General features: G+C 51.3%; 2 protein-coding genes across 8 annotated transcripts; one reads left to right on the top strand and one right to left on the bottom strand.

Moving 5' to 3' along the window:
• Window positions 1–1,707: 1,707 nt before the first annotated feature.
• Window positions 1,708–8,790, bottom strand: CD40 (CD40 molecule). Of its 4 annotated transcripts, none has more exons than XM_058850304.1 (9): window positions 7,780–8,790; window positions 5,883–5,964; window positions 5,179–5,304; window positions 4,936–5,079; window positions 4,611–4,710; window positions 3,635–3,696; window positions 3,298–3,396; window positions 2,850–2,875; window positions 1,708–2,550 (listed from the first exon to the last, which is right to left on the bottom strand). In XM_058850304.1, exons 1-9 carry the CDS (start codon window positions 7,873–7,875, stop codon window positions 2,395–2,397), a joined length of 891 nt encoding a protein of 296 aa, XP_058706287.1. In that variant the 5' UTR covers window positions 7,876–8,790; the 3' UTR covers window positions 1,708–2,394. The 4 variants fall into 4 exon arrangements, with proteins under 4 accessions (XP_058706287.1, XP_058706288.1, XP_058706285.1 ...); XM_058850305.1 differs by lacking the exon at window positions 7,780–8,790 and adding an exon at window positions 7,204–7,770; XM_058850302.1 differs by lacking the exon at window positions 7,780–8,790 and adding an exon at window positions 6,929–7,189.
• A 351-nt stretch (window positions 8,791–9,141) lies between these two features.
• On the top strand, window positions 9,142–26,994 carry NCOA5 (nuclear receptor coactivator 5). Of its 4 annotated transcripts, XM_058850289.1 has the most exons (10): window positions 9,142–9,240; window positions 12,186–12,372; window positions 12,867–12,974; window positions 16,896–16,962; window positions 20,245–20,604; window positions 20,856–20,947; window positions 21,044–21,170; window positions 22,219–22,418; window positions 24,288–24,611; window positions 25,018–26,994. In XM_058850289.1, exons 2-10 carry the CDS (start codon window positions 12,210–12,212, stop codon window positions 25,674–25,676), a joined length of 2,100 nt encoding a protein of 699 aa, XP_058706272.1. In that variant the 5' UTR covers window positions 9,142–9,240; window positions 12,186–12,209; the 3' UTR covers window positions 25,677–26,994. The 4 variants fall into 4 exon arrangements, with proteins under 4 accessions (XP_058706272.1, XP_058706271.1, XP_058706274.1 ...); XM_058850288.1 differs by having other exon boundaries at window positions 20,856–21,170; XM_058850290.1 differs by lacking the exons at window positions 12,186–12,372; window positions 12,867–12,974 and having other exon boundaries at window positions 9,179–9,240; window positions 20,856–21,170.
• Window positions 26,995–27,745: the final 751 nt, after the last annotated feature.

The following is a 27,745-nucleotide window of genomic DNA, read 5'->3' as shown; positions in this document are numbered from 1 at the left end:
GTTCCAGGGTGCTTCATGGCATTGCTTGGCTCCTGCTGGGGCAGAAGTCCTGCACCTCCCCAGAGCATGCACAGCACTGCTCCTCCCCAGGGAGGAGGCAGGAGGCTTGGGGGCTCCTGCCAAGTGCAGTGACAGTGCCCTGTCTCAGTGGGACCCCAAACCTGAGAAAGCCCCAGGCAGGGCAAGCTCTCCAGCTGGTGAGATATTGCCCAAGACACAACTGGGAACCCATAACTGGACTGGAGAGTGGGATGATTTTTCATTGCTTCCTCATAATAAGAGGACAGGAGTAAGTGACTAGTACAGTCCGTTCACTCGGTAAAGATTTATACAATCACTTCATCCGGTAATTGGTATTCTGGGGAGAGAGAGCGAGCTGCAGCTCCAGCATCCGCCTCTATTTGTTTTATCTCTGTCTTTCTCTCTTTCTCTCCCCTTTTCAGAATGAGTAATTCTGTCCCTCACAATCCCATTTAAACAGAGCATTTGCAGAGTGAATAATTAGTTACATTCAATTAGGCCTCACGCGCTCTCCCTTCTCACTTTGGGGGACAGACGCGCTAATGAGACGGTACATGTCTGACACGCGGGACTGGGCACTGAACATGCTGCATGCCAGCAGGGAAGGGTCAGCCTTGGGGGAAGTGGGGAGATGGCCCCAGAATGTTCAGCCTGCCACCTGGGGAGACAGTCCTTTGGAAACCATCTGGGGCCAAAGACTTAATGTTTGGGGCCAAAAACTTTGCATCTGTGGCCTGAATAACACCTTCTCCTCCAGCAGGAGAGGGATCACATCTGTCCCCAGAACTGGGTGTTCTCTGGGCTGGTGCCAAGGGAATGCTGCCCAGCCTGAGACTCCCACCAGCACTGCTGGGAGTGCCAAGCCCTGAGAGGAGGGAAAGCTGCTGCCATGTTTTTATCTCCCTTATTAAACCTAACATTAGGTTTTAAGAGGAGCCTTAAATAATGTGCCACTGCTTGTACAAGCAAAGTTGCTCCATGCTCCAGCTGCTCCTGCTCTGGGATTTATGGCCTTTCTCATGCTGTGTTGCCTGTGTTCAGATAGTGGGTGGGTCACAGGCTGAGGCTGCTCCCAGTACCTAAAGTCTGCAGTGGGCTCAAGTGCCACCTCAGCCCCACTGCCGTGGTGACTCTGCTGCTACACCGCAGCACCCCACAGTGCTGCCCTGCAGTGCGATGGACCCCACCTATGCATTTTACTGCCAGAGCAGTGAGGCGAGGGGCATGGAGCTGCCTGCTGCAGGCAGCCCTGCCCGCATCTTCTGTCTCCTCTGGCGAGGGACACGGCCTGGGCATGGCTGTGCTGGGGGGTCAGTGAGGGCAGCCACAGGAGAAGCACATGCAGGGGAGTGGGCCCAGCCAGGGTGTGCTGGGGAGGGTGTGGGGGCACGGTGGGGGTCAGCACAGCTGGTGACAGCTCTTCCCTCTGGTGAGAGCCTCTGCCTTGGGAACACCCGCCCATTCCCAAAGCATCATTCCCGGAACATCAGAGCTGGGACCGCCGGTCCCGGGGTCGTCGGGGTCTCGGGGCTGCTCACGCACAGAGGGCAGAGAATCGCGTTTAATCACAGGGGCGGAGGGTGACGGAGCGGGTGGGTGTGCGGGGGAGCCGCGGGAGGGGTCCCGCTCGGGGCAAGCCCGTGGCCAGAGCCCGCCGGAGCCGGGGCGGGCGGTGCCGGTGCCGGTGCCGGTCCCGCAGCACCATCTCCCGGCCAAAGTACACCGCTGGCTGCGCTCCGGCCCCGCCGCCGCCGCCATCCGGCCCGGAACACAGCCGTGGGCCCCCGGTCCTGCCTTTGTTGGTCCCACGGAGCCCGGCAGCGCCGGGCGGCACGGAGGGACCGTGGCCGGGCCGGGATGCCCTGTCCGGATCCCAGTCGGGCCCTGCTCCAGCACGGGCAGCACTTCCACAGCGCCCCAGACGGGGGAATGAGCTCTGCCGTGGTGACTTCACACTAGCAGCCCCCTTTCCCAGCCCTGGCTTCTCCAGCACTCAGGGAGACAGCTCTGTGGGGTCTTCTGTCAGGAGTGACACTCTGCTGTGGCCAGGGGCTGCACTGGGCTCTGCAGGGGCTCAGCAGGCGAGCAGCCACGCTGGGCTTCATTGCATCACCTGCACAGGAAGCAGGATGGGGTCTGTTCCATGTCCCCATGCAGTCAGCCAAGCCTTGCTCCACCAGGGCAGCCCAGTGCAGGTGACCAGACCAGGAGCTGTGGTGGTATTCCCGTAGGGTGGTCATGCCATGGTCCACTGCAGCATCACATCATTTGCAGACAGGCCAGATGCCAGATTTCCTCCCCAGCTGGAGAGGGGACAGAGGAGATGGTGCTGTCCCCAGTCTGTGCTCCTGTCGGAGGCAGTGCCCTGCGCCTTCACAGCATCTCCTGCTCCGAGATGCGGCTCTCCTTGCCATCCTCCTGGGCCACAGGCTGGCCCCTGAATAGGGTCTCCTGCACAGGCAAGACATTCTCATCCTGCTCCATGGGCTGCTGGGTATCTGGGTTCTCTCCGGGCTCCCCAGCCTCTATCTGCACAGGGGCAGGGGTCAGGGGCAGACAGCTACATTCCCCCGCTCTGTATCCGTGTCTTTCCACAGGCTCCTGCTAGATTCCCACGCAGGCCAGAGGTCCCTCCCAAACACTCAGCACTTGCCAGCAGCACCCTCAGGTTGCCCCAGCCCTTGTCCTGCCCCAGCCAGGCAGCCTAGTTCAGCCCCCACCCGTCCTGCATTGCAAAGTCACAGCCCCTGCTCTGCTGCTGGCACATCCCCAGCTGTGCCCACGAGGGATCCCAACCCACTGCTGGAGGGGGCTCAAGGTAGACTCACCTCTTTTGGCACACGTCGCCTGGAATCTGAATGGAAAGAGGGACAGAGAAGGCAATGTTCAGCGGGAAGTTCTCCTGCCCTGTGGGGAGCTTCCCAAGGTCAGAGACAGGGCTGGTGCTGCTGCACCACAGGTCCTGAAGCTCATGTTATGCCTGGGGTCACAGGCTGGGCATCACAGCAGGAACCAGAATGGATTCATGGGGCACTGGTGTGGTCCCCCATGAGCTGGCACAGCTCAGGCTGCAGCAGTGCCAACACACCTGCTCCCAACGACAGAGCAGGACTCAGCAAACCCTGTCCTGGTGATGTCCCCAGAGGAGCTTCCCCACTCTCAGCAGAGCTGCCGCTGTCCTCCCTGGCTCAGCCCCCCAACCCTTTATGGCCCCTCCGGCCAAGGTTCTCCCTCCCTTGTCCAAGGCAGCAGCTCACGTGCTTTAGCCCCTCTCACCTGTGTGGACCAGGCAGTAGATGCAGACACCCATGAGGCATGTGACAACTGCAGCTGTGATGGGGATCAGCACTGACAGCGAGGAGCGCCTGCTCGACTCTGCGGGAGGACACGGGGTCAGTGAGGCACCCACGGGACACCCACACAACACAGAGCGCTTCGCTCCAGCCCCACAGGGATCCCTCATGGACACTGAGAGGCAGGAAGGCATCACACTAGCCATGCACTCTCCCAAAACCACCATGCATGAGGCCAGCTCTTCTGAGTGCTGCAGGAGCTGGAGCCCTGGGGGGCTGTCTGCTTTGCACTGGATCAGCCCTGGGCACCAGGCACCTACCGCAGATCACATCCGAGGAGTTTGTCCCTTTCACCTTCACCACCAGCCCCTTTTCCTCGCAACTGCAGGGAAGAACAAGACCATGTAACCACAGTAGTAACTCAGGGAATAGCTGGGGCTGGGCAGGCACCCGAGCTTCCCCAAAATGCATCCTGCTCTGAGTCTGCCAAGCTCCAGCAAGGTCAGCAGGGTGATCCCCACCCGACACAGCATGATGGGGACAGCAGGTACAGAGCAGGATACCAACCCAGGGGTTTGGCCTGGAGTTGCTGAAACTGCTGAGGATGGGAATAAGTTTAAGGACAAGACACAGGAGGAGCAGACCTGCCCAGTCAGAGAAGCCCCCAGCGCTTGAGCACTGTAGCTATGACAGAAAAGCTCAGATAGGCTACAAGTGGCTCTATGGGGAAGTAATTTCTGGGCACAGATAAAAGCAAAGTGAAATCCAATGGCTGGCAGCTGAAGCAAGACTAATTCAGCTTGGAAATAAGGCTCATGTTTCTACCAGGAACTGCAATTAACCCTCAAGCAGCTTTCTAAAGACAGGAATGACCTGCCAGTTCATGGCATCCTCAAAGCCAAACTTCCCATGGGGAGGGCTTGTGCTTTGGCTGATGACTACAGCCACAGAGAACACTGGGAGGGAGAACCTGAACAGGGCATGGGGCATTCCCATAGATCCCGATCCCTTGCTTCCAGCACAGATGACAGCATGGAGACGCCTGAAGGGACAAGCAGTCTGTGCACATACTAAGAGACAGACACAAGTGCTGAATGTCTGCTTGACCTCAGTCAATGCTGCCCTAGACCGCACTGTGCTCCTAGCCCTGCTCCTCTCACTCTGGCCCTACACCAACTGCTGTGTCCCTAAGAGACCAGCCCAGCTGCCCAGTCCCCAAGGCCACCAAGAAAACTGACAGCAAAGGATGTGCTCACTGGGGCTGGTGGAAGGACATGGTCTGTACTCAGAAAATACCTTGTCCAGGGGTGGCACGGCTCGGTTTTAGAAGAGACGTTGGAGAAGGTGCCTTCTGTACAGGGTTCACAGGGGGATGACATCCCGTCCATGGCCTTGGCTGAAGAGGAACAGAGATGGCAGGAAGGTCAGTAAGGTCTGTGGGGGGTGAGGGCCTGAGGGGGCAAGGGGCTGCAGAAGCCAGGTGTGCAGCATGTCCTGTGCCAACAGCACAGCTGTCCCAAAGTCCTGCCAGGGGGCACTATGTTGGGGGAACCTCCATTCCCTGAGGTCAGTGCTGACAGGGCATCAGTCCTGTTGAATGGGAACAGCTTGTCAGATTTACCTGCCACAAAGCCAAAGCCAAGCTGGCAAGGCTGATTCTCCACACAGGTCTGGCAGCTGATGTCAGAGCAGTGCATGCCAGCCTGGCACTGGCACACCGTGTTGTGTGTTGCATTTCCTTGCATCTTCACAATGAGGCCAGCATCTGAGCAGAGGGAACATGGACAAGGTGAGACACCAAGGAGGGGAGCCAGTCCCCCCCAGTCCCCACAGGCTGGGGTCAGTGGTCACAGGGAGCACTTACTGTCTTCACAGATATCATGAGGAGCACAGTGCTTCTCCTTGGTCCAGCTCGGCTGATAGTGCCCGCTCTCACAGCGGGCACAGACAGAGTCTTCTGTTGTACCGCACTCAGAGACCAGCTTTTCCCCTGCAATAGAGCCTGGTGAGGAAGGGGCAAGGGGGCTTTCCCTCTCTCCAGACAGCACCTCTGCCAGCAGGAGAGGGGAATGCTGGCAGCTGTGGATGCCAGGACTGCTGCAGCATTCTGCATGGAAACCAGGGCTCAAGGAGTCAGCTTGCCTGATGACCACAAACACTGCAGGGGCCAAGTGGGGAGGAAGGACTGTGGGGTCACTCCAGCACTCCAGAGACTGGGAGATGACCTGACAGTGACAGCAGGAGCTAGCAAACACCATCACAATTTGCTAGTGCCAGCGGCAGCACTCTCCCCACAAAGCTGCCTTTGCCATGGGATCCTGTAGCTGCAAGGGCACAAACAGTCCCAAGAGAGCTGTGGCACATTTGGTGCGGTCTAAGGGGTCTCCTTGAGCACCCACAAGGTCCCACTTGCTCTATCACTGAGATGACACAGGGAGGTGAAGCTGTCAGCATTGCTGGCAATGAGGTGGGGGGCTCCATCATACCAAGCAAAGCTTGCCCCACTTGGCCAAGCAGTAGGTCCTGGCACAGCCCAGTTGAGAGGTCCAGAAGAAAGGATTTCCATACCTGGCCGACAACGGTTGCAGCATCTGCCCTTGTACATATACTGCTTATCAAAGCACGTCAAGGCATCACCACGCTCCCCGCACTGGAAGAAACAAGACCTGTGAATTCATATCCAACGTTCCCACACCACCGCGCTTCCACAGACACGTGTGTGCTAATCTGCACCCTGAGGTGAGGCCTTTTTCACACCGCTCTTCCCACACATCCACTAACCACAGACCACATGCTGCCTGATGGCATCAGTATTGTCTCTGAAGTGGGGTGGCAGTGATTGCAGTAGAGCTGCTCCACATTTCCCCGGATTTCCTACCACAAGGCGATTGCACATCACCCCGTGCCCTTGCCAACAGTACTGCAGTCCCTTACAGAGGGAGCAGCGATCACCAAGCTTTCACACCCAGAGCACTGCCAGCCCCTTCCCAAGGCTGACACACCGTCCCTGAGGGACAGGAAAGCCCCAGTCAAGTGCATCACCCATGCAAACTTTGCCAGAGCCTGCCCTTGCTCCTCCTAGCAGGGGACTACCAGCACAGCGAAGGGTAAAAAGGAAGCAGGGAATGAGTTCCCAGGCAAGACAGTGTGCAAGAGGGCACCGGAGCACCGTTTCTCTCACAGAGCCAGCCCCTCGCTGCTCATCCCCAGTAGCACGGTAGCTCCCGGCAGATCCGCCTGGCCATCCTGGGGAGCGGGACGGGGGCTCCGGCAGAGAGCGAGAGAGAGAGGGCCGGGCCGAGGGTGCCATGGACGAGCACCCAGCAGGGTCGGGCGCTGCCCACCCCCTGGGCACCTCGAGCAGCCCCGGCTCGGGGACAGCGATGAGGCCGCGGGGCCGTCCCAGCCGTCACACCCGCCCACATGGAACCGAGAAAGGAAAGAAGCGCCAGCAGCCGGTTCCAGAGCCCCGCCCGACTGGGGGTCCCGACCGAGGGTCCCGGGGCTCGCCGCTGGCCGTCCAGGCCCGTGGGGACCCCCGGGCCAGCGCAGAGCGGGGCTGGGCTGCCGGGCCCGCACCATCGGAGGAAAACGAAAGCGCGTGGATAGAGGACCTGGAGAGGATCCCAGAGAGTCCAGACAGCTCCTCCGGCCTGGCTGGGTCCCGGGACACCGCACCGACGGACCCGACGCGGCAGCGCCGCCGGGTCCCGCTCACGCCGCCCGCGCACAGCCCCGGGGCTCCCCGGAGCGGGGCGGCTGCGCCGGGGGGACCGGCCGGAGCGTGCCCCTTCCCGGAATGCCCGACGGGACACAGACACAGGGATGGAGGGATCCCCTCCGCCTGTGCCCCTGTCCCGCTCCATGCCCCTATCCCGGCCCCACTCACGTCCAGCAGCGCCGCGCAGAGCAGTCCCAAAAGCGCCAGCCGGTTCATGGCGCTGCGCCCCGACCGCCGCCACCGCCGCCTTGCTAAGAACGCCTCGGTCCGTTCCCGCCCAGGAAGGGGCGTTGGGCCGCCCGCCCCGGGGCTTCCCCGCCGGCCCCGGCTGGGGACAGCTCCCCGCAGCCCCCCCGAGCCCCGCGCTGCCCGCCCGGCCTGAGGCGCTGCCACAGCCGGGAACCCCCGGACCGGAGTCACGGCCACAGGCAGGAGGGGAGGGGAGCGCCTGTGCAGCCCCCCGGCTAGAGCTCCAGGTTTCACTTCTTCTTTCCAACAGCAGCTCAGAGGTTTTGTTGTTTTGTTGGGGGGTTTTTGGTTTGTTTGTTTGTTTTATTTAGCCTTTCTAGAGCCGCGGAGCTGTAGCACTGCAGGGCCCCCACGGCTGTGGTCAGGGAGAACCCCTCTGGCTGAAACCCCGGAGAGCCCCCAGAGCCGCCAGGAGCCCTGAGCTCTGCGGAGTGTACAGGCAAACACGTCAGGCATGAAAGGGGAAGGGGCAACAGTGCTGTGATCTGCCTCTACCTCCCTTTCAGTTCCCCAGACGAGTTCCCAGCAACCCCAGGGAATTTCCAGGATCCCTGCCCGCTCCGGAGACGTTCCCTGGATTCCTCCTGGCATTGCGGTGGCTGGGCAGCGAACGGCGGCTCCTCAGCGCCCCTCGGTGCCCCGATCCCTTATGGCAGTGCCACGATGCCCGAGAGGTCACACCGCAGCAGCCGCCTCCCGGTCACGGTCACGACCTCGGCCCCAGCTGGAGGTTGGTGGCCACAACCGGCCGCCGCCAGGTCACAGCTGCTCCCGGGGATAAGGGCGGCGAGAACTGGGAGCCGAGTGCTCTGGATTCCCCGGCGCAATGTCACTTCCCAGAACTGACTCACTCAGGAGCACGAAGGGTCCCTGGGGAATCTCGAGGGCAGAAGGGGAGGCCGCGGCGGAAAGGGGATTTCTGGGCCCGACTCCTGTGGGCTTGGCCTGGGAAATCCCCGCGGCGCCGGGCACTGCCTGAGCAGGGTCTCCCGTGGCCACGGGCTGTGAGCGCCCCTTGCTCCCGGTGCCGGGTGGCAGCGCGGCCCGGTGCTCCTGGTCGGCAGGAGCTGCTTAGGTGCGAGTCCCTACGAGACCCCCCGGTCCCGCTACTCGCACAGCGGGACAGAGTACAGGGGCAGCTGCGGCTCGGGGTGGCGCCGGGGCTGGGGGCGCAGCACGGGGACATCGCCCCTTGAAAGGGGCAGGGACACTCCGGTCCTGGTCCTGGCCTTGGGTCCGGTCTGATCCCGATCCCTGCCCCAGTCCCAGTCTGATCCTGACTCCGGTCCTGGTCTCGACCTGATCACGATCGCAGCCCCAGTCTTGATGTCCTGATCTGATGATCCCAAACCCGGTACCGATCCTGATGCCTCTCCCAGTCTCGTTCCAAAGCCCTGTCCGGTCCTTGTCTGATCCTGAGCCCTACTCCTGTCCCTGTCACAGTCTGATCCCGATCCCCTGTCCCTGTCACTGTCTGATCCCGATCCCTGTCCCTGTCACAGTCTGATCCCAATCCCTGTCCCTGTCACAGTCTGATCCTGATCCCAATCCCTGTCACACTCTGATCCCGATCCCGGTCCCTGTCACACTCTGTCCCGGTCCCTGTCACACTCTGATCCCGATCCCTGTCCCTGTCACACTCTAATCCCGGTTCCGCCGCCTCCCCCGCACGAGGTCCGATAGCGCCACCCAGCGGCCGTCTGGCCGCCGCGGTACTACAATTCCCGGCGTGCCTTGCAGCGCCGTACCGCAGGCCATGCCGGGAGCCGGGGCAAGTGGCCTTCGCCTCGGCAGGCATGGCGGCACGCTGCTGCGCCGTAAAGTGCGATACGTCGCCATAGCGACCGTGCTCCCCCCTCCTTCTCTTTGCGACGGCGCCGTGTGGTAGCGGCGGGTGGCGTCTTTGTCCTGGCGGCGGCGGCCTGACGGGGCTCCGGGTCCGGGCCAGGACCGGCGGTAAGTCTGCGGGTCCGCGGCCCGGTACGCGAAGCGCCCTAACGAGAGGCTTACGGCAGCGAGCCCTGCGAAAGGCCCTGTCCTGCCGGCTCTCGGCTGAGGCTGGGCCGGGTGTGCCTCGCGGCCTGCGGGCGGGCCGCGCCTCCGCCTCGCGTCCGGGCAGCGCGGGATCGCCGAGATTCGCTGGGGCTCGGTGGGGCTGCTCCGAACCCGCGGTGTAGCCGGTGCGCGGGCTGAGCGGCGCTGGCAGCGCCCAGGCCCGTGCGGAGGTAAGGGAGGCACGGCTGGGAGAGGCGGCCGCCGGTGAAGCTCCCGGCCGGGCGTCCCTCCCCGCTGCCCCGGGAGCCGCGGCGGGCCCGGGCTGAGCGGGGCCCCGGGGCAAGGGCGGCGCGTTGTGACGGCGGGAGGAAGGCGGAGGCGCTCTCCGGGTTCCCGTGTGGGCAGCACCGTGTCTGCCCAGGTGCGGAGGGCCGGGATGGGCGATGCCAGCGCTGCCCCAGCAGGGCCTCCTGGCTTTTGGGAGGGCGCGGATCTGCTCCGAGGGAAGCTCCTTGCTCCTCGGCACCTCTGCCTTCCGTGCCCGCTGTTTCTGCTTTGTCCCCGAACTTCTTGGAGACTTCTGTCGTGTTTCGCTTGTGGCAAATTAATTTCAATATCCCACTCCAGAAGAGTCTTGCTTCCTGAAGCTGTAGCGCTATTAATAAACAACTCTGCTTTGAAATATAAGATTTTTAGAGAGATGCGGCTTCAATTGATTTCCAGAGGATTTGTTGGCTCATGAGGTGCCGTGGGCTATCCTGTCCTAGGACCCATAGTTATTTTGCGCGGGGAATTGGCACCTTTAAACTGTCCCGGTGCCTCTCTGGCTGCATTCATACATCAAGACTTAATGTGGGAATTAGGTGTGCACCTGATGTAGCATGCCTAGGGTGGGACAACATTCATTTATTCTGGTCTTGTGATCACTAAATGGCCCTTAACTATGTAATCTGCCCAGTGCAAAACGGTAAGAGGCAGTGAATTATTTTAGATGAGAGTTCTGGGGTAACTCATCTGATTTACCGATTGTTTTGAAGTGGGAAAATAGCTCTTTGTTTTTCTTAATGTGGAAAGCTCTTGCAGCCTCTTCCTCAGACACAACCTGCTATCCCCACCCCTAAGGACCACAAAAGGGAATTTCTTACAGCTTTTTATACTGAAAGTGAGATGTCCTGCCAGCAGATACAGGCCTGTTTGACACCTGTTTACCACGTGTGGCTGTGCTGCATCCTGCTCCAAGTGGGAACTTGGGCTAGATGGTGCCTTCCATGTTTTATTGCCACTTACTCATTTTGAGGGAGTTTTGAAAGCTTCTCTACCCTCAACTGTTGAGAACTTGAGTTGCATTAGTGGAATAGCCAATGCTTCCATGTAAAAAAAATGGGATTTGGTACTTTTCCTGGGGAAGATATAACTCCGTGTATGTGTGTGGACAAACTTGCAGGGGGATTGGGACAAATGCGATAGAGAAGAATAATTTTGTTGGATTTTGGTTTGGGTATTGAGGTTTTTTCATCACCCTGGTTCTGGCAGTTAATTTTAAAAAGTTTGTTAGAAAGGGAAGTGTTCTCTGCCTCCCATCTCTGCAGGATTTCCTAAAAAGGGGGAAGGGTGATACAAATGTGAAGTCAATTGATCTTTAAAGGATAAATAAATACATTTTGTGTTTCAAATCTGGAGTAGATGTATTTTTCATACCAGTTAAGTGTTGCAAAAGTATTCATATAGAGCCGTCATATATTTTGACATTTTATTTATTTACAGATAACGTTTAAATTGTATTTACTCTAGCGTACTGTTAGGGGGTATCTTGGTTGTAGACATTGCATGATTAGAAAGAGAAATTTCTGTTGATCATCTTTCTTTTTCCAGGCTTCTTGCATGTTACAAGCAGAAAATCCCATCCTGCATTCCTGTAGGTGAATGCTTAGGAAGTAGAACAATTTTATTAAATAATTGTCAAACTTTTAAGTTCACCTTGAAAGTTTCAGTGTTATTAATTTCTTTAAGCTTTATCCAATGGTGAATTTTAAAGCAGAAAGTCTGAATCCTGGGGATGGTGGTTTTTATGAGCTTTGGCAGTGTTTGTTACGTTACTATTTTTTTTGCTGGGGTGTTTTTTTTATTTGTTTGGGTGAGTTTGTGCAGTGAATGTTGCTGACTGCTCCAGCTGTGTGCAGGGGTGTGGGCTAAGGGAATGTGCTTTTGCTGCATGAGGGAGGTGAGGAAGGGTGCAGCATTTACCTGGGGGTGGTTAAATTCCCAGCTATGGACCCGCCTGCTGTGGGAGCTGACATCTCCATGGGGACAAGGGTATGCTGTCTAATAGAGATGCAGATGAGAACCTGTGCTTTCTGGGATTGGAAAACTGAGATTTCACACCTAGTGAAGTGATCCAGGTGTGGTTACTTAGGAGTATTTCAGCAGTATTTACTGATGCCTCATTCCAAGCCCTACTGGAATATTTGTGTGCTGTTATGCAATGTTGCAATGAGTATTTCCTTTCATTAAAATATTGCATAAATTTCAATACTTCTTGTCAGTGGATTGAAGAACTAGATGTGACAACAATGGGTGTGTTGGAAAGCTTAAAGTTAAGGCGTTTTAGTGGAAAATTAGTTTTATTTGTATCTTAGTTTAGAGTTAAACCATTAAAACACATCTGCAAAATAATTAGGCTTGCTACATTTCATTATTACAGAAAAGCTCAATCAGAATGCTGCAGTGAGTGTTTTTGCCTGACCTCTGTGTCCCTCGTATTAAGATTTCTCTGGAGTGAAGTTTGCGTCAAGCAGACCCAGTTGGCTTCTAGTCTGCAAAGCTGTTAAGTTTAATCTTGTTCCAGTTTAATTTTAATGTCATGGATTGAAATTATATGCATGGCCATTTTTTTTTTTTTTGCGAAGAGTTGGATTTGGAACGAAAGCAAAATGGCTCGAGGACGCAAGAGCAATAGCATCAAACAGAGCGACTTCACTAACAGCACCAATCCTCAGGATTTAGAGAGAAGACTTTTTGTCGGCAATTTGCCCACAGACCACATGACTCGTGAAGAAATGGAAGAGATATTTTCAAAATATGGCAAAATCAGGGGTTAGTATATTATCTTATGCCTTTTTGTGGCAGGGATTTCAGTGAGCAATATTGCTTCATGCTTGTCAAATGCTCTTTGATGATGATGAGAGGAGTGACCAATGTTGTTCCTAAATAGTGACCTTTTAATGATAATTTTCTCTGCCTGCGTTTTCTCTGGAAAAGTGATTCCTTCAGTACAGCTCAAACGTAATGCAAATATGTCAGCTGTGTTTTAGCTTTTAGGGTCGCAGTGTGATGTCACAATACTCTTTCATAGCCTCTTAATCAAATCTTGGTCACTTCGTGGGCTGTATTTTGGTCACTGCCTTTTCAGAAGGAACTTGATCAGAGTCTTTGAGCTCTGCATTTTGATCCCTGGTGGATTTGATTTTCCCAGCACGCTTGCATAGTGGTTTCTGGGTAGAGTGCAGCTGGTGGGGTTAGGATGGCCGGGTGTGGGTCAGCACTGTCCGTGGTTGTAACCGGTCTTGCCCTGCTGTTAACTCTTGCAGCCCTCAGCATGTACCATGGCTATGGGTTCGTGCAGTATGACCGTCTAGAAGATGTCCAGGCCGCTCTGGACGGTGAGAAGGGTCGCCTTTATAAAGGGTATAGATTAGGTAAGGAAAACTGCTCCTCGCTCTCCTGACCCCAGCATGCGTTCGGGAGAAAGAGTGCTGTTGTTCTAAAGCCCTCTGGAAAGGTCACAATGTGACATTTGTCTAGCCTTAGTCTCAATCACTTTACTCAGAGTGTATTTGCCTCCTGAGTTCCTGCTGTGTGCTTCACCTGCAGTTTGGTTCACCTTGCTGCCTGGGTCTTACCCTGAATTTGTATGTGTTAGTATTTGGAAAGCTTTGCCAGCCTGTATAAGAAACAGTGCAACAAGTAAGCCCTGGAAAGGGATCATTGAAATGTCCAGCACAGAATTTAATAACATTTGTAAACCAAAACTGGGCTTCATCTTGACATGCTTAAAGGAATTGGTCACAGCACTTAGCGGCTGGTTGGCTAAGTAAACTTAGCTGGGATTTTTGCACAAGTGGAGCCAGCCTTTAAGCAGTGCTATAAATACTGGGTGCTTTAAAAAGGATATTTTCATAAAGATGAAGATAATTCTGCTAAATGTGCTGGGAGCAGACTTAAACGGAAATGAATGGTTAGAAATCCACAAGTAATCTTTTAAATGCAAGGAAAAAATTACTTTCAAAGTAAGCCTATGATAATTTGATGAAAAACAGTTTGACTTAAAAAAGAATGACAGGAGGAATAAATAGTAACCAGTGGGAAGGTGTATGTACAGTAAAAAGAGGAGCCTGAAGATGGAAATTAAGGCAAATAGACAAGAAGGGTAGAAGGATACAAGAAGAAATGATGTCCAGCATTATCCAAGTGTAAAGGCTTAAATAGGAAGAACTTTGGCTTTTTTAGAAGCTAAGGGTAATTGACTGGCAATGATAAAATTTCTAACTGAGAAGACCAGTTAATCTTTTTGCTGTCTGTTTTTGAAGAGGCAGGAAGTGTGTTTAATGTAATTTCCATTTCAGTAGCAAAACCAGAAAGGTAAAACTGCAGCTACCAAAGCTAGACTCTCAAAAGAATTAACATCAGTGAGGCTCAGTGAACTGCTGGCCTGTGTTAGTGGCGTTTTTGCACAAGCCTTGGAAAACTAGGGAGTTTGCAGGGAGCTGGTGGAGTGCTGCAGGTCAGCCAATAGACAGGGTAAATGGGATGAGCCTGGCATCAGTGCCTGGGAACAAAGGGATTCTTTCACCTGACACTGATGAGAAGGCAACTGATTAATGTCCATCAAAATAAATCCTATCTTAGTTACTCTTAAGGTACTGCAAGCTCTAGGACTGGAAGCAGCAGGGTTAATGTACAGATCGCTGTAAGGTGTTTGACTTGATAAGAAATGAGAATAGTTAAAAACAAAAGAGTTACGTGGATTTCAAGTGAATCTAGAATGGAATAGATGTAACATAGATGGAATTTCCAAGTGCTTAGAGTGGTGGTCTGGAAAAACAGTCCTGGCCATACAGAGCTTTTGTAAGTTACTTGGAGAGAAAAACATGTTTTAAAAAAAGGATGAAATAAAGAAGATTTAGTCACTGATGGTGAAAGGACCTGGACTTCCTATCCTGGATGCAGACAGACCTGAGCTTTAAATGAAGCTGACAGGAAGGTCTGCACCCAGCCAGAGTGCTTTGGTCATCCTTGGCTATGCAAAACACAAGTGTTCAAGTAGGAAGGTTTTGGTACCTGTGGGATTTTGCTGCTGGAAGAGTGCTCAGTTTTGGTATGCCTGGTTCAAAAAGGATAACACTGAATTGAAAAAGCTTTGGAAAAACCTGACAGAGCCTTAGAATTAAAGAACAAGCCCAAGCAAAAACCTCAAGAGAAAGGAGTGATGTGATCTTTGTGTAACAGACAGACTTGGGGATGAGGGTGTTTTAGTGTAGTAGGCATAGGTGTGACAATGCTTAAATGTGAATAAAGACTTTTCTCTAACAGCACAGTAATTGGCTTCTGGAGTAATTTATTTGATCTGTGGTGGTTTCTGTGCTCTGAAGACTTTTAAATTGGAATTGGATGTTTTGCTAGAAGATAAGTACTAGTTCAGTGCCACTGCTGCACTTGAGATAGGTGGATTCCAGAAACTCCTGTCACCTGTGGTTGTTCAGAAGGTTACACTGTGTGATTACAGTGGCCCTGTCATCTCAAAATCCTACGGGACAGAAGACTTTTTATTTGGGCTTTTTTCCCCTGAAGTTTTGTCAGTGTTCAAATACTTAACTTGTAAATGCTGTTGGCATTAAATAAAATGTTACTAAATGTGTTTTGCACAAGAGAAGGATCCCTGTCAAAGCTTTTTATTTCTTCTAGTAAAATATTTTTGTGCAGATTTAAATACATTTTTAATTTGGACGAAATGTATGATACTGAGTGTAAAAATCATAATAGGTTTCTTCAATGGCATCTTAAAACAGAAAATAAAAACAATCTTAAACCAAAGAAAGCAGCTAGTGTCTTGCTTAAAGATAACACTTGACTTTAAGGGGAAAAATTATCAACTAAAAAATAAATGCAAGGAGAACAGTTACTTCAGTTATGCAGCCTGAGAATTAAATACAATTGTTAATAACAAAATAAGGTAAAAAGTTCTGGGAGAGTTTAACTCCGGTGTAGCATTATACAAGTGTTTCCACAAATGCACAGAAGTGTTTTCGTATCTTTAATAGTAAAACTAGAGAATAAATGTCCTTCAGATGTAGTTTGGAACAGTAGATCCTGCAGCTGTGTTTGATCCTGGAGAGGTGCTCTGGGGTCCAGTCAGTGGTGTTACGCTGCAGTTGTAGTTAATGTTCAGATTACACTTGCTTCTCTGCCCGTCAGAGAGGCAACATGCTGCTTGATTGACATCAAGAACAAAACTTATATCTGATCCCTTAATTGCAATTTTAATCTTGAAAATAATGAGGGATAGTTTGGGATGTTACAGAAGATATTAAGACTGTACAAAGACAGTATAAAGACATCATGGCATGTTTATATTCTCATGCAAGAGCTTTGAAAGTGGTTAATGCAAATAACTCATCAGAAATGTTAGTTGTTGATAGATTCTGGGGGAGCAGATAGGGCCTAGGTTTGGGTTCCTTTCCTTAAAAGGTTCTCAGTAAAATGTCCAAAGTCGCTTTGCTGTTTGCTCATGCCCCCCTCCAGTGCGTTATTTCATCTCCAGTCAGCTGTCACGGGAGGCTTTGACAACAGTGTGGGTCCTTAACAGTTCTGGGCAACTTCATTTTTGCGGGTTGAGGACAAGATTCTGTTTCTTCAGCTCTCTTACTTCTTTGTGTTTCCCTTCACGGTGTTTTTCATGGAGATGCTGAGAATGCCAACCAGTTTTCAAATTTCTGATCTGTTGTCTCAGTTTGCATCACATTAACAGTGGTGTTTTGCACCATGTTAACTTCATAAGGAGCCTGTGTTCCAGGCTCCCGGATCCGTTTCTCAGTGGTGGGGGCCGTGCACCTTAACACTGCAGCAGTCCCTTGGAAAGCAGTTACACGTGCCCCTTTGAGAGCCCTTGGATTATTTCCAACAAGGGTGTCAGCATGCTCCGTTGAACGGGACTGGCTGTGAACTTAAGACTGTGCTGGCCGTCATTCCTTTCTCAGAGGTTTTCAGACTCTGCTTTTTCTCCTAGAGTCCATGAGTTGCTTTCTGCTCGCTCATAGACTGCAGAAGAAAGAGGTTCTCTTATGGAAGGAAGAGTCTGGATGTAGGCCTGAACATGCAGGGTTAAAACTTCACCCAAGCTGTCCACCCTATTTTGAAGTCAGAGAAATCCATGAAATTTTCATTATGTTGTACTATATAAACTTAATAAAAAATTGTCAAAGTGACAATGTCTCTCTGCTGAATGGATTTCCTTGCACCATCTGGGTGTTGTTGAGCTTAAGTTGCTTTCATTTGAATTGTGCTGATGATCTTTTTTTTGTTTCATAGCATTGAACAGATGGGTTGATTATTCTTTACAGATATTAATAAAGCAGTGGAAAGAAGAAATATGAATAAGGCTTCATCAAGGTCCAGTCCGACACGAAGGTAAAGTACCTGGAAGCAGTGAGTTATACTAGGAATTCAGGCCTCCGGGGCACGAGCCCAGTGGCCTGTGCTAAATGTCTGTGTCTCTTCCCTACTGCCACCTCCCCAGTCAAACAGTGATGCTCCAGCAGGAAAGTGTCTGCTCCATCTCTGAGAGAGAGCCCTTATGGCTCTGGCACCTTGGGAGGCACGAGGGAAACCTTGTGTCTGCTGCCATTGCTGCAGCCCAGCATTTGGTTTTGCAGCACAGGCTGTAAGAGACTTGGAAGGAAGAATATGCTTGATGTTTGCTCCTGCCTCCAAGAAGGAGAGAAGCTGAGACATATCTAGAGAAATGCCAAGGGGCTGCAGTGTTTCCAGTGCAGAGGATCTTGAGATCTTGCCTCTTCTGATGTTGAAAGCTTCCATTACTGCCATGAGACTGGAAAAGAGCACTTGAGCAAAACACAAGACAGAGCAAATGTGTCTTGCACGGTCCTGTCTCCCATGTTGTTGTGTTATCAGAGCCTGGAGCCAGCCCCCCGGTGCAGTCACTGATGTACTCTCCAGCTTCTCCTGGCTTCCCACCCCTCAGTGGGCACAGCACAGTCACCTCCTTCTCCACTGTGTGGGCATCCACAGGCAAGGGGAAAAGTTCAGGATTGTCCTCTCACAGGAAGACTACTTCAGTTTCCTTTCCACCACTAGGAAAAAAGACGTTCTTCAGTGGTGTTTGGTACACTGTATCCACCCTGTGTGCCTCTGCTGTAAAGCTTTCCATGAAAAGGTGTGGTGCAGGTAATTGAGGTCCCACATCTAGTGTGCTTTACTAGCTTGACCTGTTAAATTACCAGAAATGAGGAAAAAGTGCAACTAGCAAGACATCTACACAAAAAAAAAAAAAAAAAAAGCACAGAGAATGAGTAGCAGCAATTCTTGGCACCATCTAGGATTTTTATGCACTGCACTTAACCCTGCACAGGGCCAAATGTGCTTGCAGAGACCAGCGAGTGGGCGTCAGGCCAAGAAGTACTGGGATACCTGTGGCAGATGCAGCAAGTCTTGGGCCTGGAGCTGTGCTTGGTGCTGGTGGGAGGACCCTGGGAGTATGTGGGCAGCATGCACAGAATGGCACATCTTTGGCCTCAGTGCCACCAGTGCTGCAGCACTGCAGGGGTGAGGGGCAGGCATCTGCACCGTGAGCGTTGGTCCTTTGATCAGCGCTGCAGAGGGACAAGCACAGGCACTGATGCCATGGGCATTGCAACCTATGTCATCCTGCATATGTGCAAGAGCAGGTGCCTGTGCTGCAGTCCTAAGGAGCACTAGACCTGCGTGAGCTGTGGTGCTGTGGGCACCAGGTTGTGGATTGGACTGCAGCCAAAGGCTTTGGTGCCACTGACAGGCACTGGATTTCAGCTGGCAGTGCATACACTGTGGCCATCCCATGTGGTTAGCACCAAGTCCCAAGCAGCACTGTGGGCACAGGTGGTGGTGGGGTCCCAGTCATCAAGTCCTGGGCATGGCTGTGATCTCTGGACCACACTGTGGCCTGAGAGGTGGTGCTGATGCTGCAGGAGCCAGACCACAGTGACTGAGGTGTGGAAGCTCTGCCTTTGTGCTGCTCTCACTTGAGCAGGGCAGCTATGCAGGCACAAGAGCCGAGGCCACGTCTCTACTTCTGTCACAGTTGTGTGTTGTTCATGCCGGATCTATTTATCTCTGCGGATAATGAATGTGGCCTGTTCCGGTCACCCCCACTCCAGCTAGAATAAATGTCATATGCCAAACAATTCCCCTGCATCTGGTTGTTTTGCTAAATGATCTCACAGCTTTGGAAAGATCTGTTGCTCAATATCAATTAGAGCAAGTCAGAAGTTTCCCCTTAGCTTCTGCCATCATTCATTGTAGGTTTTGGGGGAAGGGGGCTATGATGTGTCTCTCACAGGATGTGGTTTCAATGCAGATCACAAACAAAAAGTGGATTTATATGTCCAAGAGGCTGAAGGAGTTTACACCCTGGCTTGTCTGCAAATTCAGTATGTCACTTAAAGGAGGAGGCTGTGGTATGCTCTTGGCATCTCTAATTTGTCCCAAAATCTGGTTTGTATCTGAAATGGAAACAGAGAATGCCAGCACTCTTATGTGTTCCCATCACAGCTGGGTGTCTGACACCAAAATCCATGCACAGACTCTGCTCTTCCATCTCGTTCCTGTTGTTCTGCCTGACACCAAACTTGGGCTCATCTGACTTGTTCTCTCCAGGTGATCTCTATGTGACTGCACTGCAGTGGAAGCAGACTTAGGTTCTGCTTTTCTTTCATAAACTAGATTAGGCTGTTTGAGGACTGTAAAAGTCATGTCAAGTTTGGGAAATAAAAAGATTCAAAAAGCTGGGTTTTTTTCCTGATGGTTGTCAGTATTTTGGGGAAAAAACAGTATGAACACATGAAGCTCCGTAGTTTCTCTGCAAGATTTTTTTAATGCTTTGTTTTGACTACACTGAAGTTATGGTCTTCTCTGGAAAACAGAATACAACCTTGATAAAACTTGACTGCCTTGGGAAAAGTTGAAGACTGGAACATTATTCTTCCTTGCCGCTGAAGACTGCAATACAAAGTCTGAATGAGATGGATCATTCAGATCCAACAGAGAAGCCTTTTGTGGCCACTGAAGATGCAGTACTGGTTTGGTTTAGTACCCTCTTAACCAGGGCATTATAAACATAACGCTGGCTTTCTACAGAAACTATCCCTCAAATCCAGGACAGTGCCATAGCTGTCTTTGCTTTCTGTCAGCAGTACAAACCCAGTCACAGTGTGGAACCTGCAATGTCTTTGCTCACAAGCTGCTCCTTTTTTAATCATAATATTACTTCAGGTGTTCTGCTGTCATTGATGAGTGAATTTAATGGATCCCTTGAACACTCCTGGCTATTGCGTATTTGTGAGCATTAGTCTACATCACCTTAAACTCTCTCAAAGAGTTTGCCAAACATGATTGATAGATCATCTATGGCTGATGCTGGAGGTCAGAGGCCTTAAAATGGTGGCTTCTGAAGTGCCTGTTCACTTCATCCACAGGTGCTCTACACTTAGTGCTCCATGTGCTGAACATTAGATTTAAAAACCTTCTCCAGACTGCTTCAAAAATATGACTTTTGGTCAATTTTTGTTGTTGTGGGATAGGAGGGAGGATTCAGCTGCTGTGAAAGGTCACTTTGGCACCTCAGGTAAGAGATCTAGAGGTAACTATACTTGTGTTGGTAGCAGGCTGATGGAATTTCCCTGGTGTTTTCCTCAGAGATCAATATGCCTACGGGGATGGCCGAGATGCCAGGCGTGACCGCTCCCCTCTTCGGGGGAGCCCACGGAGAGACCCCAGAGATGGCAGGGATGGCAGGAACGGGCGAGATGCTAGAGACACTCGAGACATGCGAGCTAGAGACATGCGTGATGCCAGAGACCACAGGGACCCACGGGATCTGCGAGACCCCCGGGATATCAGGGATCCAAGGGACTTGAGGGACCCGCGTGATGTTAGAGATCTTCGTGACCCACGGGAGCCACTGTATGATCGATACAGGGATCCGCGGGACATGAGAAGTGCACGAGATGTGAGGGATCCACGGGATATGAGAGACCCTCGGGACCCTTTGTACAGGTAAACTCTGCGGGATCTTATTTGCCAAAATGATGTTTTTAAGCATTTCTGCTGCAATTGTTTGAGTGATGTCGGGTGTTTAAGGAAATCACCCTTGGTTGGGGACAGTTGGGTCCCGCTCTGTGTCTTGTGAGGAGCGGATGGGTACCTCAGAAGTTAAACTTGTGGGAGGTCTGGGTATGATGCATTGGCCAAAGTCACTGCTTGAGATGGTGCTGGAGGAAACCCATTGCTGGTTCTGAACATTGCAGACGAGACGAATCTTACGACCGTTACCTGCGCCTCGAGGACTACTATCGGCGCAAGGATGACTCCTACTACGACCGCTACAAGGAGCCAGAGGGTGAGTACCTGTACCACTTCAGAGAGAGGGTGCCACAGTTGTGGCACTCAGAGCAAGTCTGGAGGGTGTCACTCCTTCTGTCCCTGCTCATTTCAGACCGCCTGAAGCGTGAGGAGCGGCGCCGGGAGGAGCTGTACCGTCAGTACTATGAGGAAATCAAGAGACGTTTTGATGCAGAGAGACCCGTGGATTGTTCTGTCATAGTGGTGAATAAACAGACAAAGTAAGAAAACAGTTACAATCAGTTTTATTATTGCTTGTAAGAAGAGAATGGGTTTAACTTAGTTCTGTCTTGAGGCTCTTTGTCTTACAGGTTGCTCTTGAGGAGTGTGGCTTTAGAATCCCCAGAAAGCTACAGCTCCCATTTTTTTCTGGGAATATATGTTGATGAGATGAGGAAATGTATCTTGTGCTTTGCTTGTATTGCCCCCTTGTAATCTATTGCTATACCTTCCCTGATACTTCTACTCTCCATATAAACCTACCATTTCAGCCAGTTGTAGGGACCTGTGCAAGATGGTTGAAGGGGGGACAGTTTTAGTCACCATTATAGACTTTGCCTCCAAAGACAATAAAATGACCCTCTTTCTTGAAGGTGTGGGTGCACACAGCCTGCATTTGTCAGACTTTTTGTGCAGTCAGTATTGCAGGTTTGGTTCTGTGTATAGTCGGCTTAAAAAAAAACCTTGGCAATTTAAGCTCAGCCTTGTGAGCAGTGTTTTGTGCTTGGATGGGGAAGTCTGTAGGACTGGGTACACAGGAGCAGTGGATCCAGAGATGCTGAGTTGGCAGTGGGTTAGAGCAGAAAGCAGCTAGTAGAAAAGAGCAGGCCAGTAAGGGATGAGGTGCATGTGAGCAGTTGAGATACTGAACAAAGCAGGAGTAAATGAGTTCTGTAGGTTGGCTCCTCTGCTCTGTACCCCTTGGACCTCTGCTGGCGTAAATTTCTTCCCCTAATGAATTCAGTTGAAGCACATTTATGTGTAAACAAATTTGTAGTAGTGTAAATCCCTTTACAAACACTCTGTTTCTCAGCTAAGTTAAGGCTTGATTTGTAATTTATTTTGGTTGCATTGAAATGACTGATTCAGATCAGAATAGGGGCTTTTATGTTGCTATAATGGGATTGCTTTAGTACTGTCCTGGTAAACGTCATGAAGCTGGGCAAATAATCAGAAAAGCAAATCTGAGATGTGGAGAGGGTGCAGTGCCAAGGTTTCTGTTCCTGTATGGGACTGATTTGTTAAACTTCTGGCTTTGCTTTGTGGTAGGGAGTATGCGGAGTCAGTGGGGCGGAAGGTACGAGACCTGGGCATGGTAGTGGACCTGATCTTCCTCAACACAGAGATGTCACTGACACAAGCCCTGGATGATGTGAGCAGAGGAGGGTCTCCTTTTGCCATTGTCATCACCCAGCAGCATCAAGTTCACCGTTCCTGCACTGTTAACATCATGTTTGGCACCCCACAAGGTACTAAGGTCTCAGTAGGCTGGGAATTGTGTGGTCACTCTGAACCTTTCTTTCAGGCAGAACCACAAAGGACAAAGTTCATCCTTACTGTCACATAAGTAGTTATAAATGACTTGACACTCTGTCATAAATTTGAGTATCATTATTTACAAGCTTCCGTAATACTCTGTCCCTTGTCAAAAGGAGTGTTTCATCCCTGCCAAGAGGGAATTTCATCTGTGTTCTTGGCTCCTAACACTGCCAGCCGTTGCATCTCAGGGCAAGTCATGAACCCCAGAGCTGCACTGCTCTGGGAGATCTTTGAGTAATGCCAGCCCAACCTCACTCTATCACTTGTTCTCAGAAAGAGCCTCTTGGGAATGTGGCAAATTAAATGAAAGATTTTAAAATCAAATGTGATTTAATAAGGATTTGGTAAAGGTAGAGATTTGATACTGGGAAGAGTTATGAAAAGATAGAACTAGAAAGTGTAATGAAAAGATAGATCTACAAAGCATTTGGGAATACAGGCTTCACCTTCTTAGCACCTTTACACTTGTCACATCACCTTCCATCTCAGGGTGTGACTTGTTGCATGAGGGTGGGTGTAGGTACTGAAAATGCCTTGTCAGAATGTGACTGGGGAAACCAGCTGTTACTCTGATCATAGGCCTGTTCATGTTATCTGTCAAGACAGGTGACTGGTTTGACCACAGCTGAGCTTTCAAAGGTTATTTCTCCCTTACTGTGTTCCCAAGTAATTTTCTGTGAGTTCATCTGGGAGAGGAAACCTCTGAGTGCACAGTCAATGCTTGCTGTGTGCTCACAGACTGGAGAAGCCCAGTTTCTTTTAACATCAGATGCAGATGTGATAGGAGAGCTCCTTCATTTCCTGCAGACACACAGCGCACACACACTGTCACTGGGCTTCCTGCTGCCCTTGGTTTTAATTCTTAACTTCATTGGTTTTAACACCTGTTAAGCCTTTGGCAGGAAGCCAAAGCTTCTTTTCGTCACTGGATCTGCCGGTGTATCAGACCTGATGGGAACCCCAGTCATTAGCTCATCCACAGGTCATTCCAGAGATTAAATAAGCTCACTTCAACCGCTTCTGTCCACCTTTGCATGCATGTTTGTTTCAGGGAACTCTTTCACAACTTGTGCAAAGGCTAATGTTAAAATGAACCCAAGTTTCCTCTTAGGAGGAAAAGGCTTGCAGGATTTGATGTTCTGCAGGTGTAAAAAGGACGCTGCCCAGAGCTTTGGGCACTTTTGGGAAGGTAAAGGCTCTCTTGATCTCCCAGTTTAAATCTGTGTTCAGGTGACTGTTCATGTATGTGCTTTGGGAGGTGGAAATAATGACCTCAGACCCACCATTGGAATTGCCCATTACTCATTTTATCACAGAAGAATTTGATTGCTGCACATGCGATGTTAAGGGACTGGCAGTACAGAAACAAACATATTTCCATGGCTGTCCACCTCTGGGAAGTGTACTGCCTTCAGAGGGCAAGTTTTGGATCTGACCAAGGGTTTAGCAGTAAAATGACTGGGATCTCATCTTGGAGAACCGAGGATTTATGTGAGAGGTAGAGGGAGCTGCTTTCCTTTTAACTGGTGAGAGACAAGAAAGACATTTCTGGGCTGATGGTATGTCTGCTTAGAGCTCTCAGCTGTGAAAGGAAAGGCTGGCCTTGCTGGCTGATAGCCGTGGGCCTTCTGTTGGCTTTGGAAATGTAACTGTTCCCATGTGCCTGGGAAGTTCCCAAGTCTGCACTCACACTCCCTGAGCCGTGCCTGCTGCTGACTGGGCTGTGCTGGCAGGCGGGAAGAACAGCACCTCTGTCAGGGTCACTTTGGGTCACTCAGAGCATTTCTTGCTTTGTGCAGAGCACCGCAACATGCCCCAGGCTGATGCCATGGTGCTGGTGGCAAGGAATTACGAGCGCTACAAGACGGAGTCCCGGGAGAAGGAGCGGGAAGAGATCGCCCGGCAGGCTGCCAAGATGGCAGATGAAGCTATTCTGCGGGAGCGGGAGCGCCCACCCCCCATGGAGGAGGGTGTCAGAGGAGGTCACCCTCCTGGGATACAAACCCTCTTGAACCTGCTGGCAGACAATCGCTATGTGACTGCTGAGGAGATAGATAAAGTCATTAATTACCTGAGAGACCGGAAGGAACGGTTGCTGCGGGGCAGCACTGAATCTCTGCAGGGTAAGTCCCACGGCCCCAGACAGTTTATTGTGTGGTTTGTGGTCCTCAGGGCTGGGACAGGAAAAAATTCCTGGGACTGCAGAGGAGTTTGGGAGCATAATATCCTCATGTAGGACCTCATTTTACTGAGATGGACATGTTGTTGCATGCCGTGAGACGATTCAGAGTTTTCATGTGGAAGACCTTTTATACTGGATTCTTTTAGGGCAACAGCAGGACTGCCATAACTGGTTGGGCTGCTATACTCAGTTCTCTAGGGTGGTTTGGGTTCCCAGAGCTGTGCAGCTGTGATCTGAGGGTGGATGTTCACTGATGCCATGTCTTCGGTAGCTGTTTCATTAGTTTTCTTCAGATGTCCCTTCAAGGGCATTTGTAGAGTTTTAACCATCTTTCCTTTCTTTCCCAGCACCCATGTCAAGGCAACCTTTGGGGGCACCTTCAGGATCATCACTGGGTAGTCAGTCCAACCTTCCAAGTTCTCAGGCTCATCAGGGTTCACAGCCTCTGGTCTCTACTCCTTCTGTTCCAGTGTCCTCTTCTACTCCTCAGCAGGAGCTTCAAGCAAAAATTCTCAGTCTCTTCAACAGTGGGGCGGCGGCGGCAGCAGCAGCTGCTGTGGCAAACAGTGGTCCTGCGGCTTCCACGGGCTCTTCAGGCAGCACTCCCAACCAGAACTTTGCTAACCTGTCTGGTGGGCAACCCCGGCCAGCACAGATGAATGCTGGAAATTTAAACCAGCCTCAGCAGAGATTGCAGACTCCAAACACGCAGATTCCTGCTCTCCCAGGCCCTTCGAGAAACGCAGGTCCGAGACCTGGAGCTCCTCCACAGCCTCAGCCGCTCTATGGTCAGCACCAAACCCGCCTCCCTGCACCTGGCAATGTGCCCGCCCAAAGGCCGGTGTCTTCTGGTATCAACTTTGACAACCCCAGTGTACAGAAAGCCTTGGACACCCTTATCCAGAGTGGTCCTGCACTCTCCCATCTTGTGAGCCAAACCGTGGCCCAGGGGCGAGGGGGGTCCTCAGCCCAGCAACCGATGGGTGCCTACCAGCGACACTATTAGAGCTGAGCTGTTGGGCCCATTCCCCTTCCCTTTGCCATTCCATACTTATAGCTGTTTAAGGAGTCTCCCATCCTTGACCCGGGACAGATGCCCTGGACATGCATGTCCTCTCCACTCTGGTGAGAGCATACCCCCTGCAGCATTGCTGCCAACGGTTGCTGGCGCTGCCCTCCCTCTCCTTGGTCTGGTTAGCAATGTTTGGAGCAGAATGCTCAGTTTTCTCCACAGCACAATGTGCTGTGAACTGTGTTGGATCATTGGTTGTCTTGTCCCATCCCAGAAGCTGCTGCAGTATCAGTCCTGCTGCATTTTCCTTACTCCCAGCACCTGGTGCACCTTCCCATTGAGGTGCAGTCTGGGCTCACTGATTGGTCTTGGTGTAGTTTTGGATCGTCAGTTTTGGTGAATTAGGGGACTGAACAGAGCAGCAAATTGATGGGCCTTGGACACCCACCACTGTGGAATGGGCACTACCCTTCTTTGGATTTCTTTTTTTTTTTTTTCCTTGTAATAGCATATAAGCCATTTGGAAAGTCCAGTGATAGTGCTGGCAGCCAAAATCATGAAGCACATGCCTGACCACTGCTCAGTAACCAGGACTGTGCAGTCCATCTGCACATCCATGTCCAGGCAGAGAGGCCGGTGTTCCTCACCTCAACCCACTCACAGAGACTGGCAGCTGTGGGCTGAGCACACATCTGCAACGCAAGAACTTCCAGCCAAGGCTGAGATTTCAAATAATCTGTCAATTTTCCTACCTTGAGTAATCAGTGTTAAGACCAACCTGGTAAATTTGGTGTATAAATTTTCTTTTCTTACAATCTTTGGCACGGTTATTAGTGCACCTTAGCTGCAGCCACACTGATGTGCTGCTGGCCCTCCCTGGGAATACCTCTTACCAGGTATTGGGGGCAGTGCTGCTCTATCTGACCTCTTCTTGCTGTTGATGGAAGTTCAGTCCATCTGAGGTGGAGAGACAGTGCCAAGTTTTAATACCATAATTTTAAACCTTTTTTCAACACTTTGGTAGCTGCAGCAGACAGTGGAGTGGTAAATCAGGCAGTGATTCCTCACTGTATTTTTACTGGGAGCATACTTTGATACCAGAACACAAAACATCACTTAACTGTGTGGTCCTCCCCATCATGGCCTTCTTGGAGTCTGTGGGCTTCCTGCAGGGAACTGGGAGATACTAAGAAAGCAGTGGATTGAAGCAGAGGATTTTCTTTGTCCCAGGTGGTTTGTGTTGTAGCATTTCTTTTATCTCTGTGCTGTTAACAAGAGGACATTACTTTCTAATAAAAGGCCAGAAAAATTACTTGTTGCATTTTTTGACACTTGAATACTCTCAGAATACGTCATTCCACTCACTGTGTTTGCTGTTACTCTCCTCTCCTGGATAAGCTGTGCTGGAAGCTCCACGCTGGATGCTGAGAGGAATGTGTATGGACCTCACAGGTCCTGACTCTTGCACAGCACTGGGGTGGCCTCAGGTCAGGAGATGTGGTGTGGCACGGCCGATGTGAGGGGTCCAAAACCTCTGTGGTGACAGGCGGTGGGAGGGACAGGTCCAGCTCAGAGCCAAAAGCCAGCATGAGGTCAAGGCTGCAAGTCCCTGTGCTTTCAGCACTGCTGTCCCACGGCTTCGTGCCATGAGTCTGGACAGCAGTGTGTCTGTCTGCTGTCTCTCCTCCTGTTGGATCCCTTTCTCCACCTCTACAATCCTGCAGCCAGGTAGAGTGCTTTCGGTGGGGTGACCAGAAATCTTTGTGAGGTGAAATGTGGGAACTGCATCCCTTTGGAGAGGAGATCCTCTCCTTGTGCTTTGCTTCCTCTGCAATCTGCACTTTGTCAGGGCTTGCTCCATGTTGTGGAAATGGTGCAGAATAGCCGAGGAGACCTGGAAGCAAGTGAAAAGTCCCCGTGCAAGTAGCGAAGGGTGTAATAAAATCATTTATTGCATTTTGTGCAGACAGGAGTCTAGAAAAATGAATACAGGTAAAGCAGTAAAGCAATAACAGGGAGCATTCAACAGCTGAGGAGCCACTCCTCCATGAACACCTGCACAG

The sequence above is a fragment of the Poecile atricapillus genome, chromosome 15, assembly GCF_030490865.1.
Source record: "Poecile atricapillus isolate bPoeAtr1 chromosome 15, bPoeAtr1.hap1, whole genome shotgun sequence".
Lineage (NCBI taxonomy): Eukaryota > Metazoa > Chordata > Aves > Passeriformes > Paridae > Poecile > Poecile atricapillus.
This window is presented reverse-complemented; position numbering and strand designations above follow the sequence as displayed.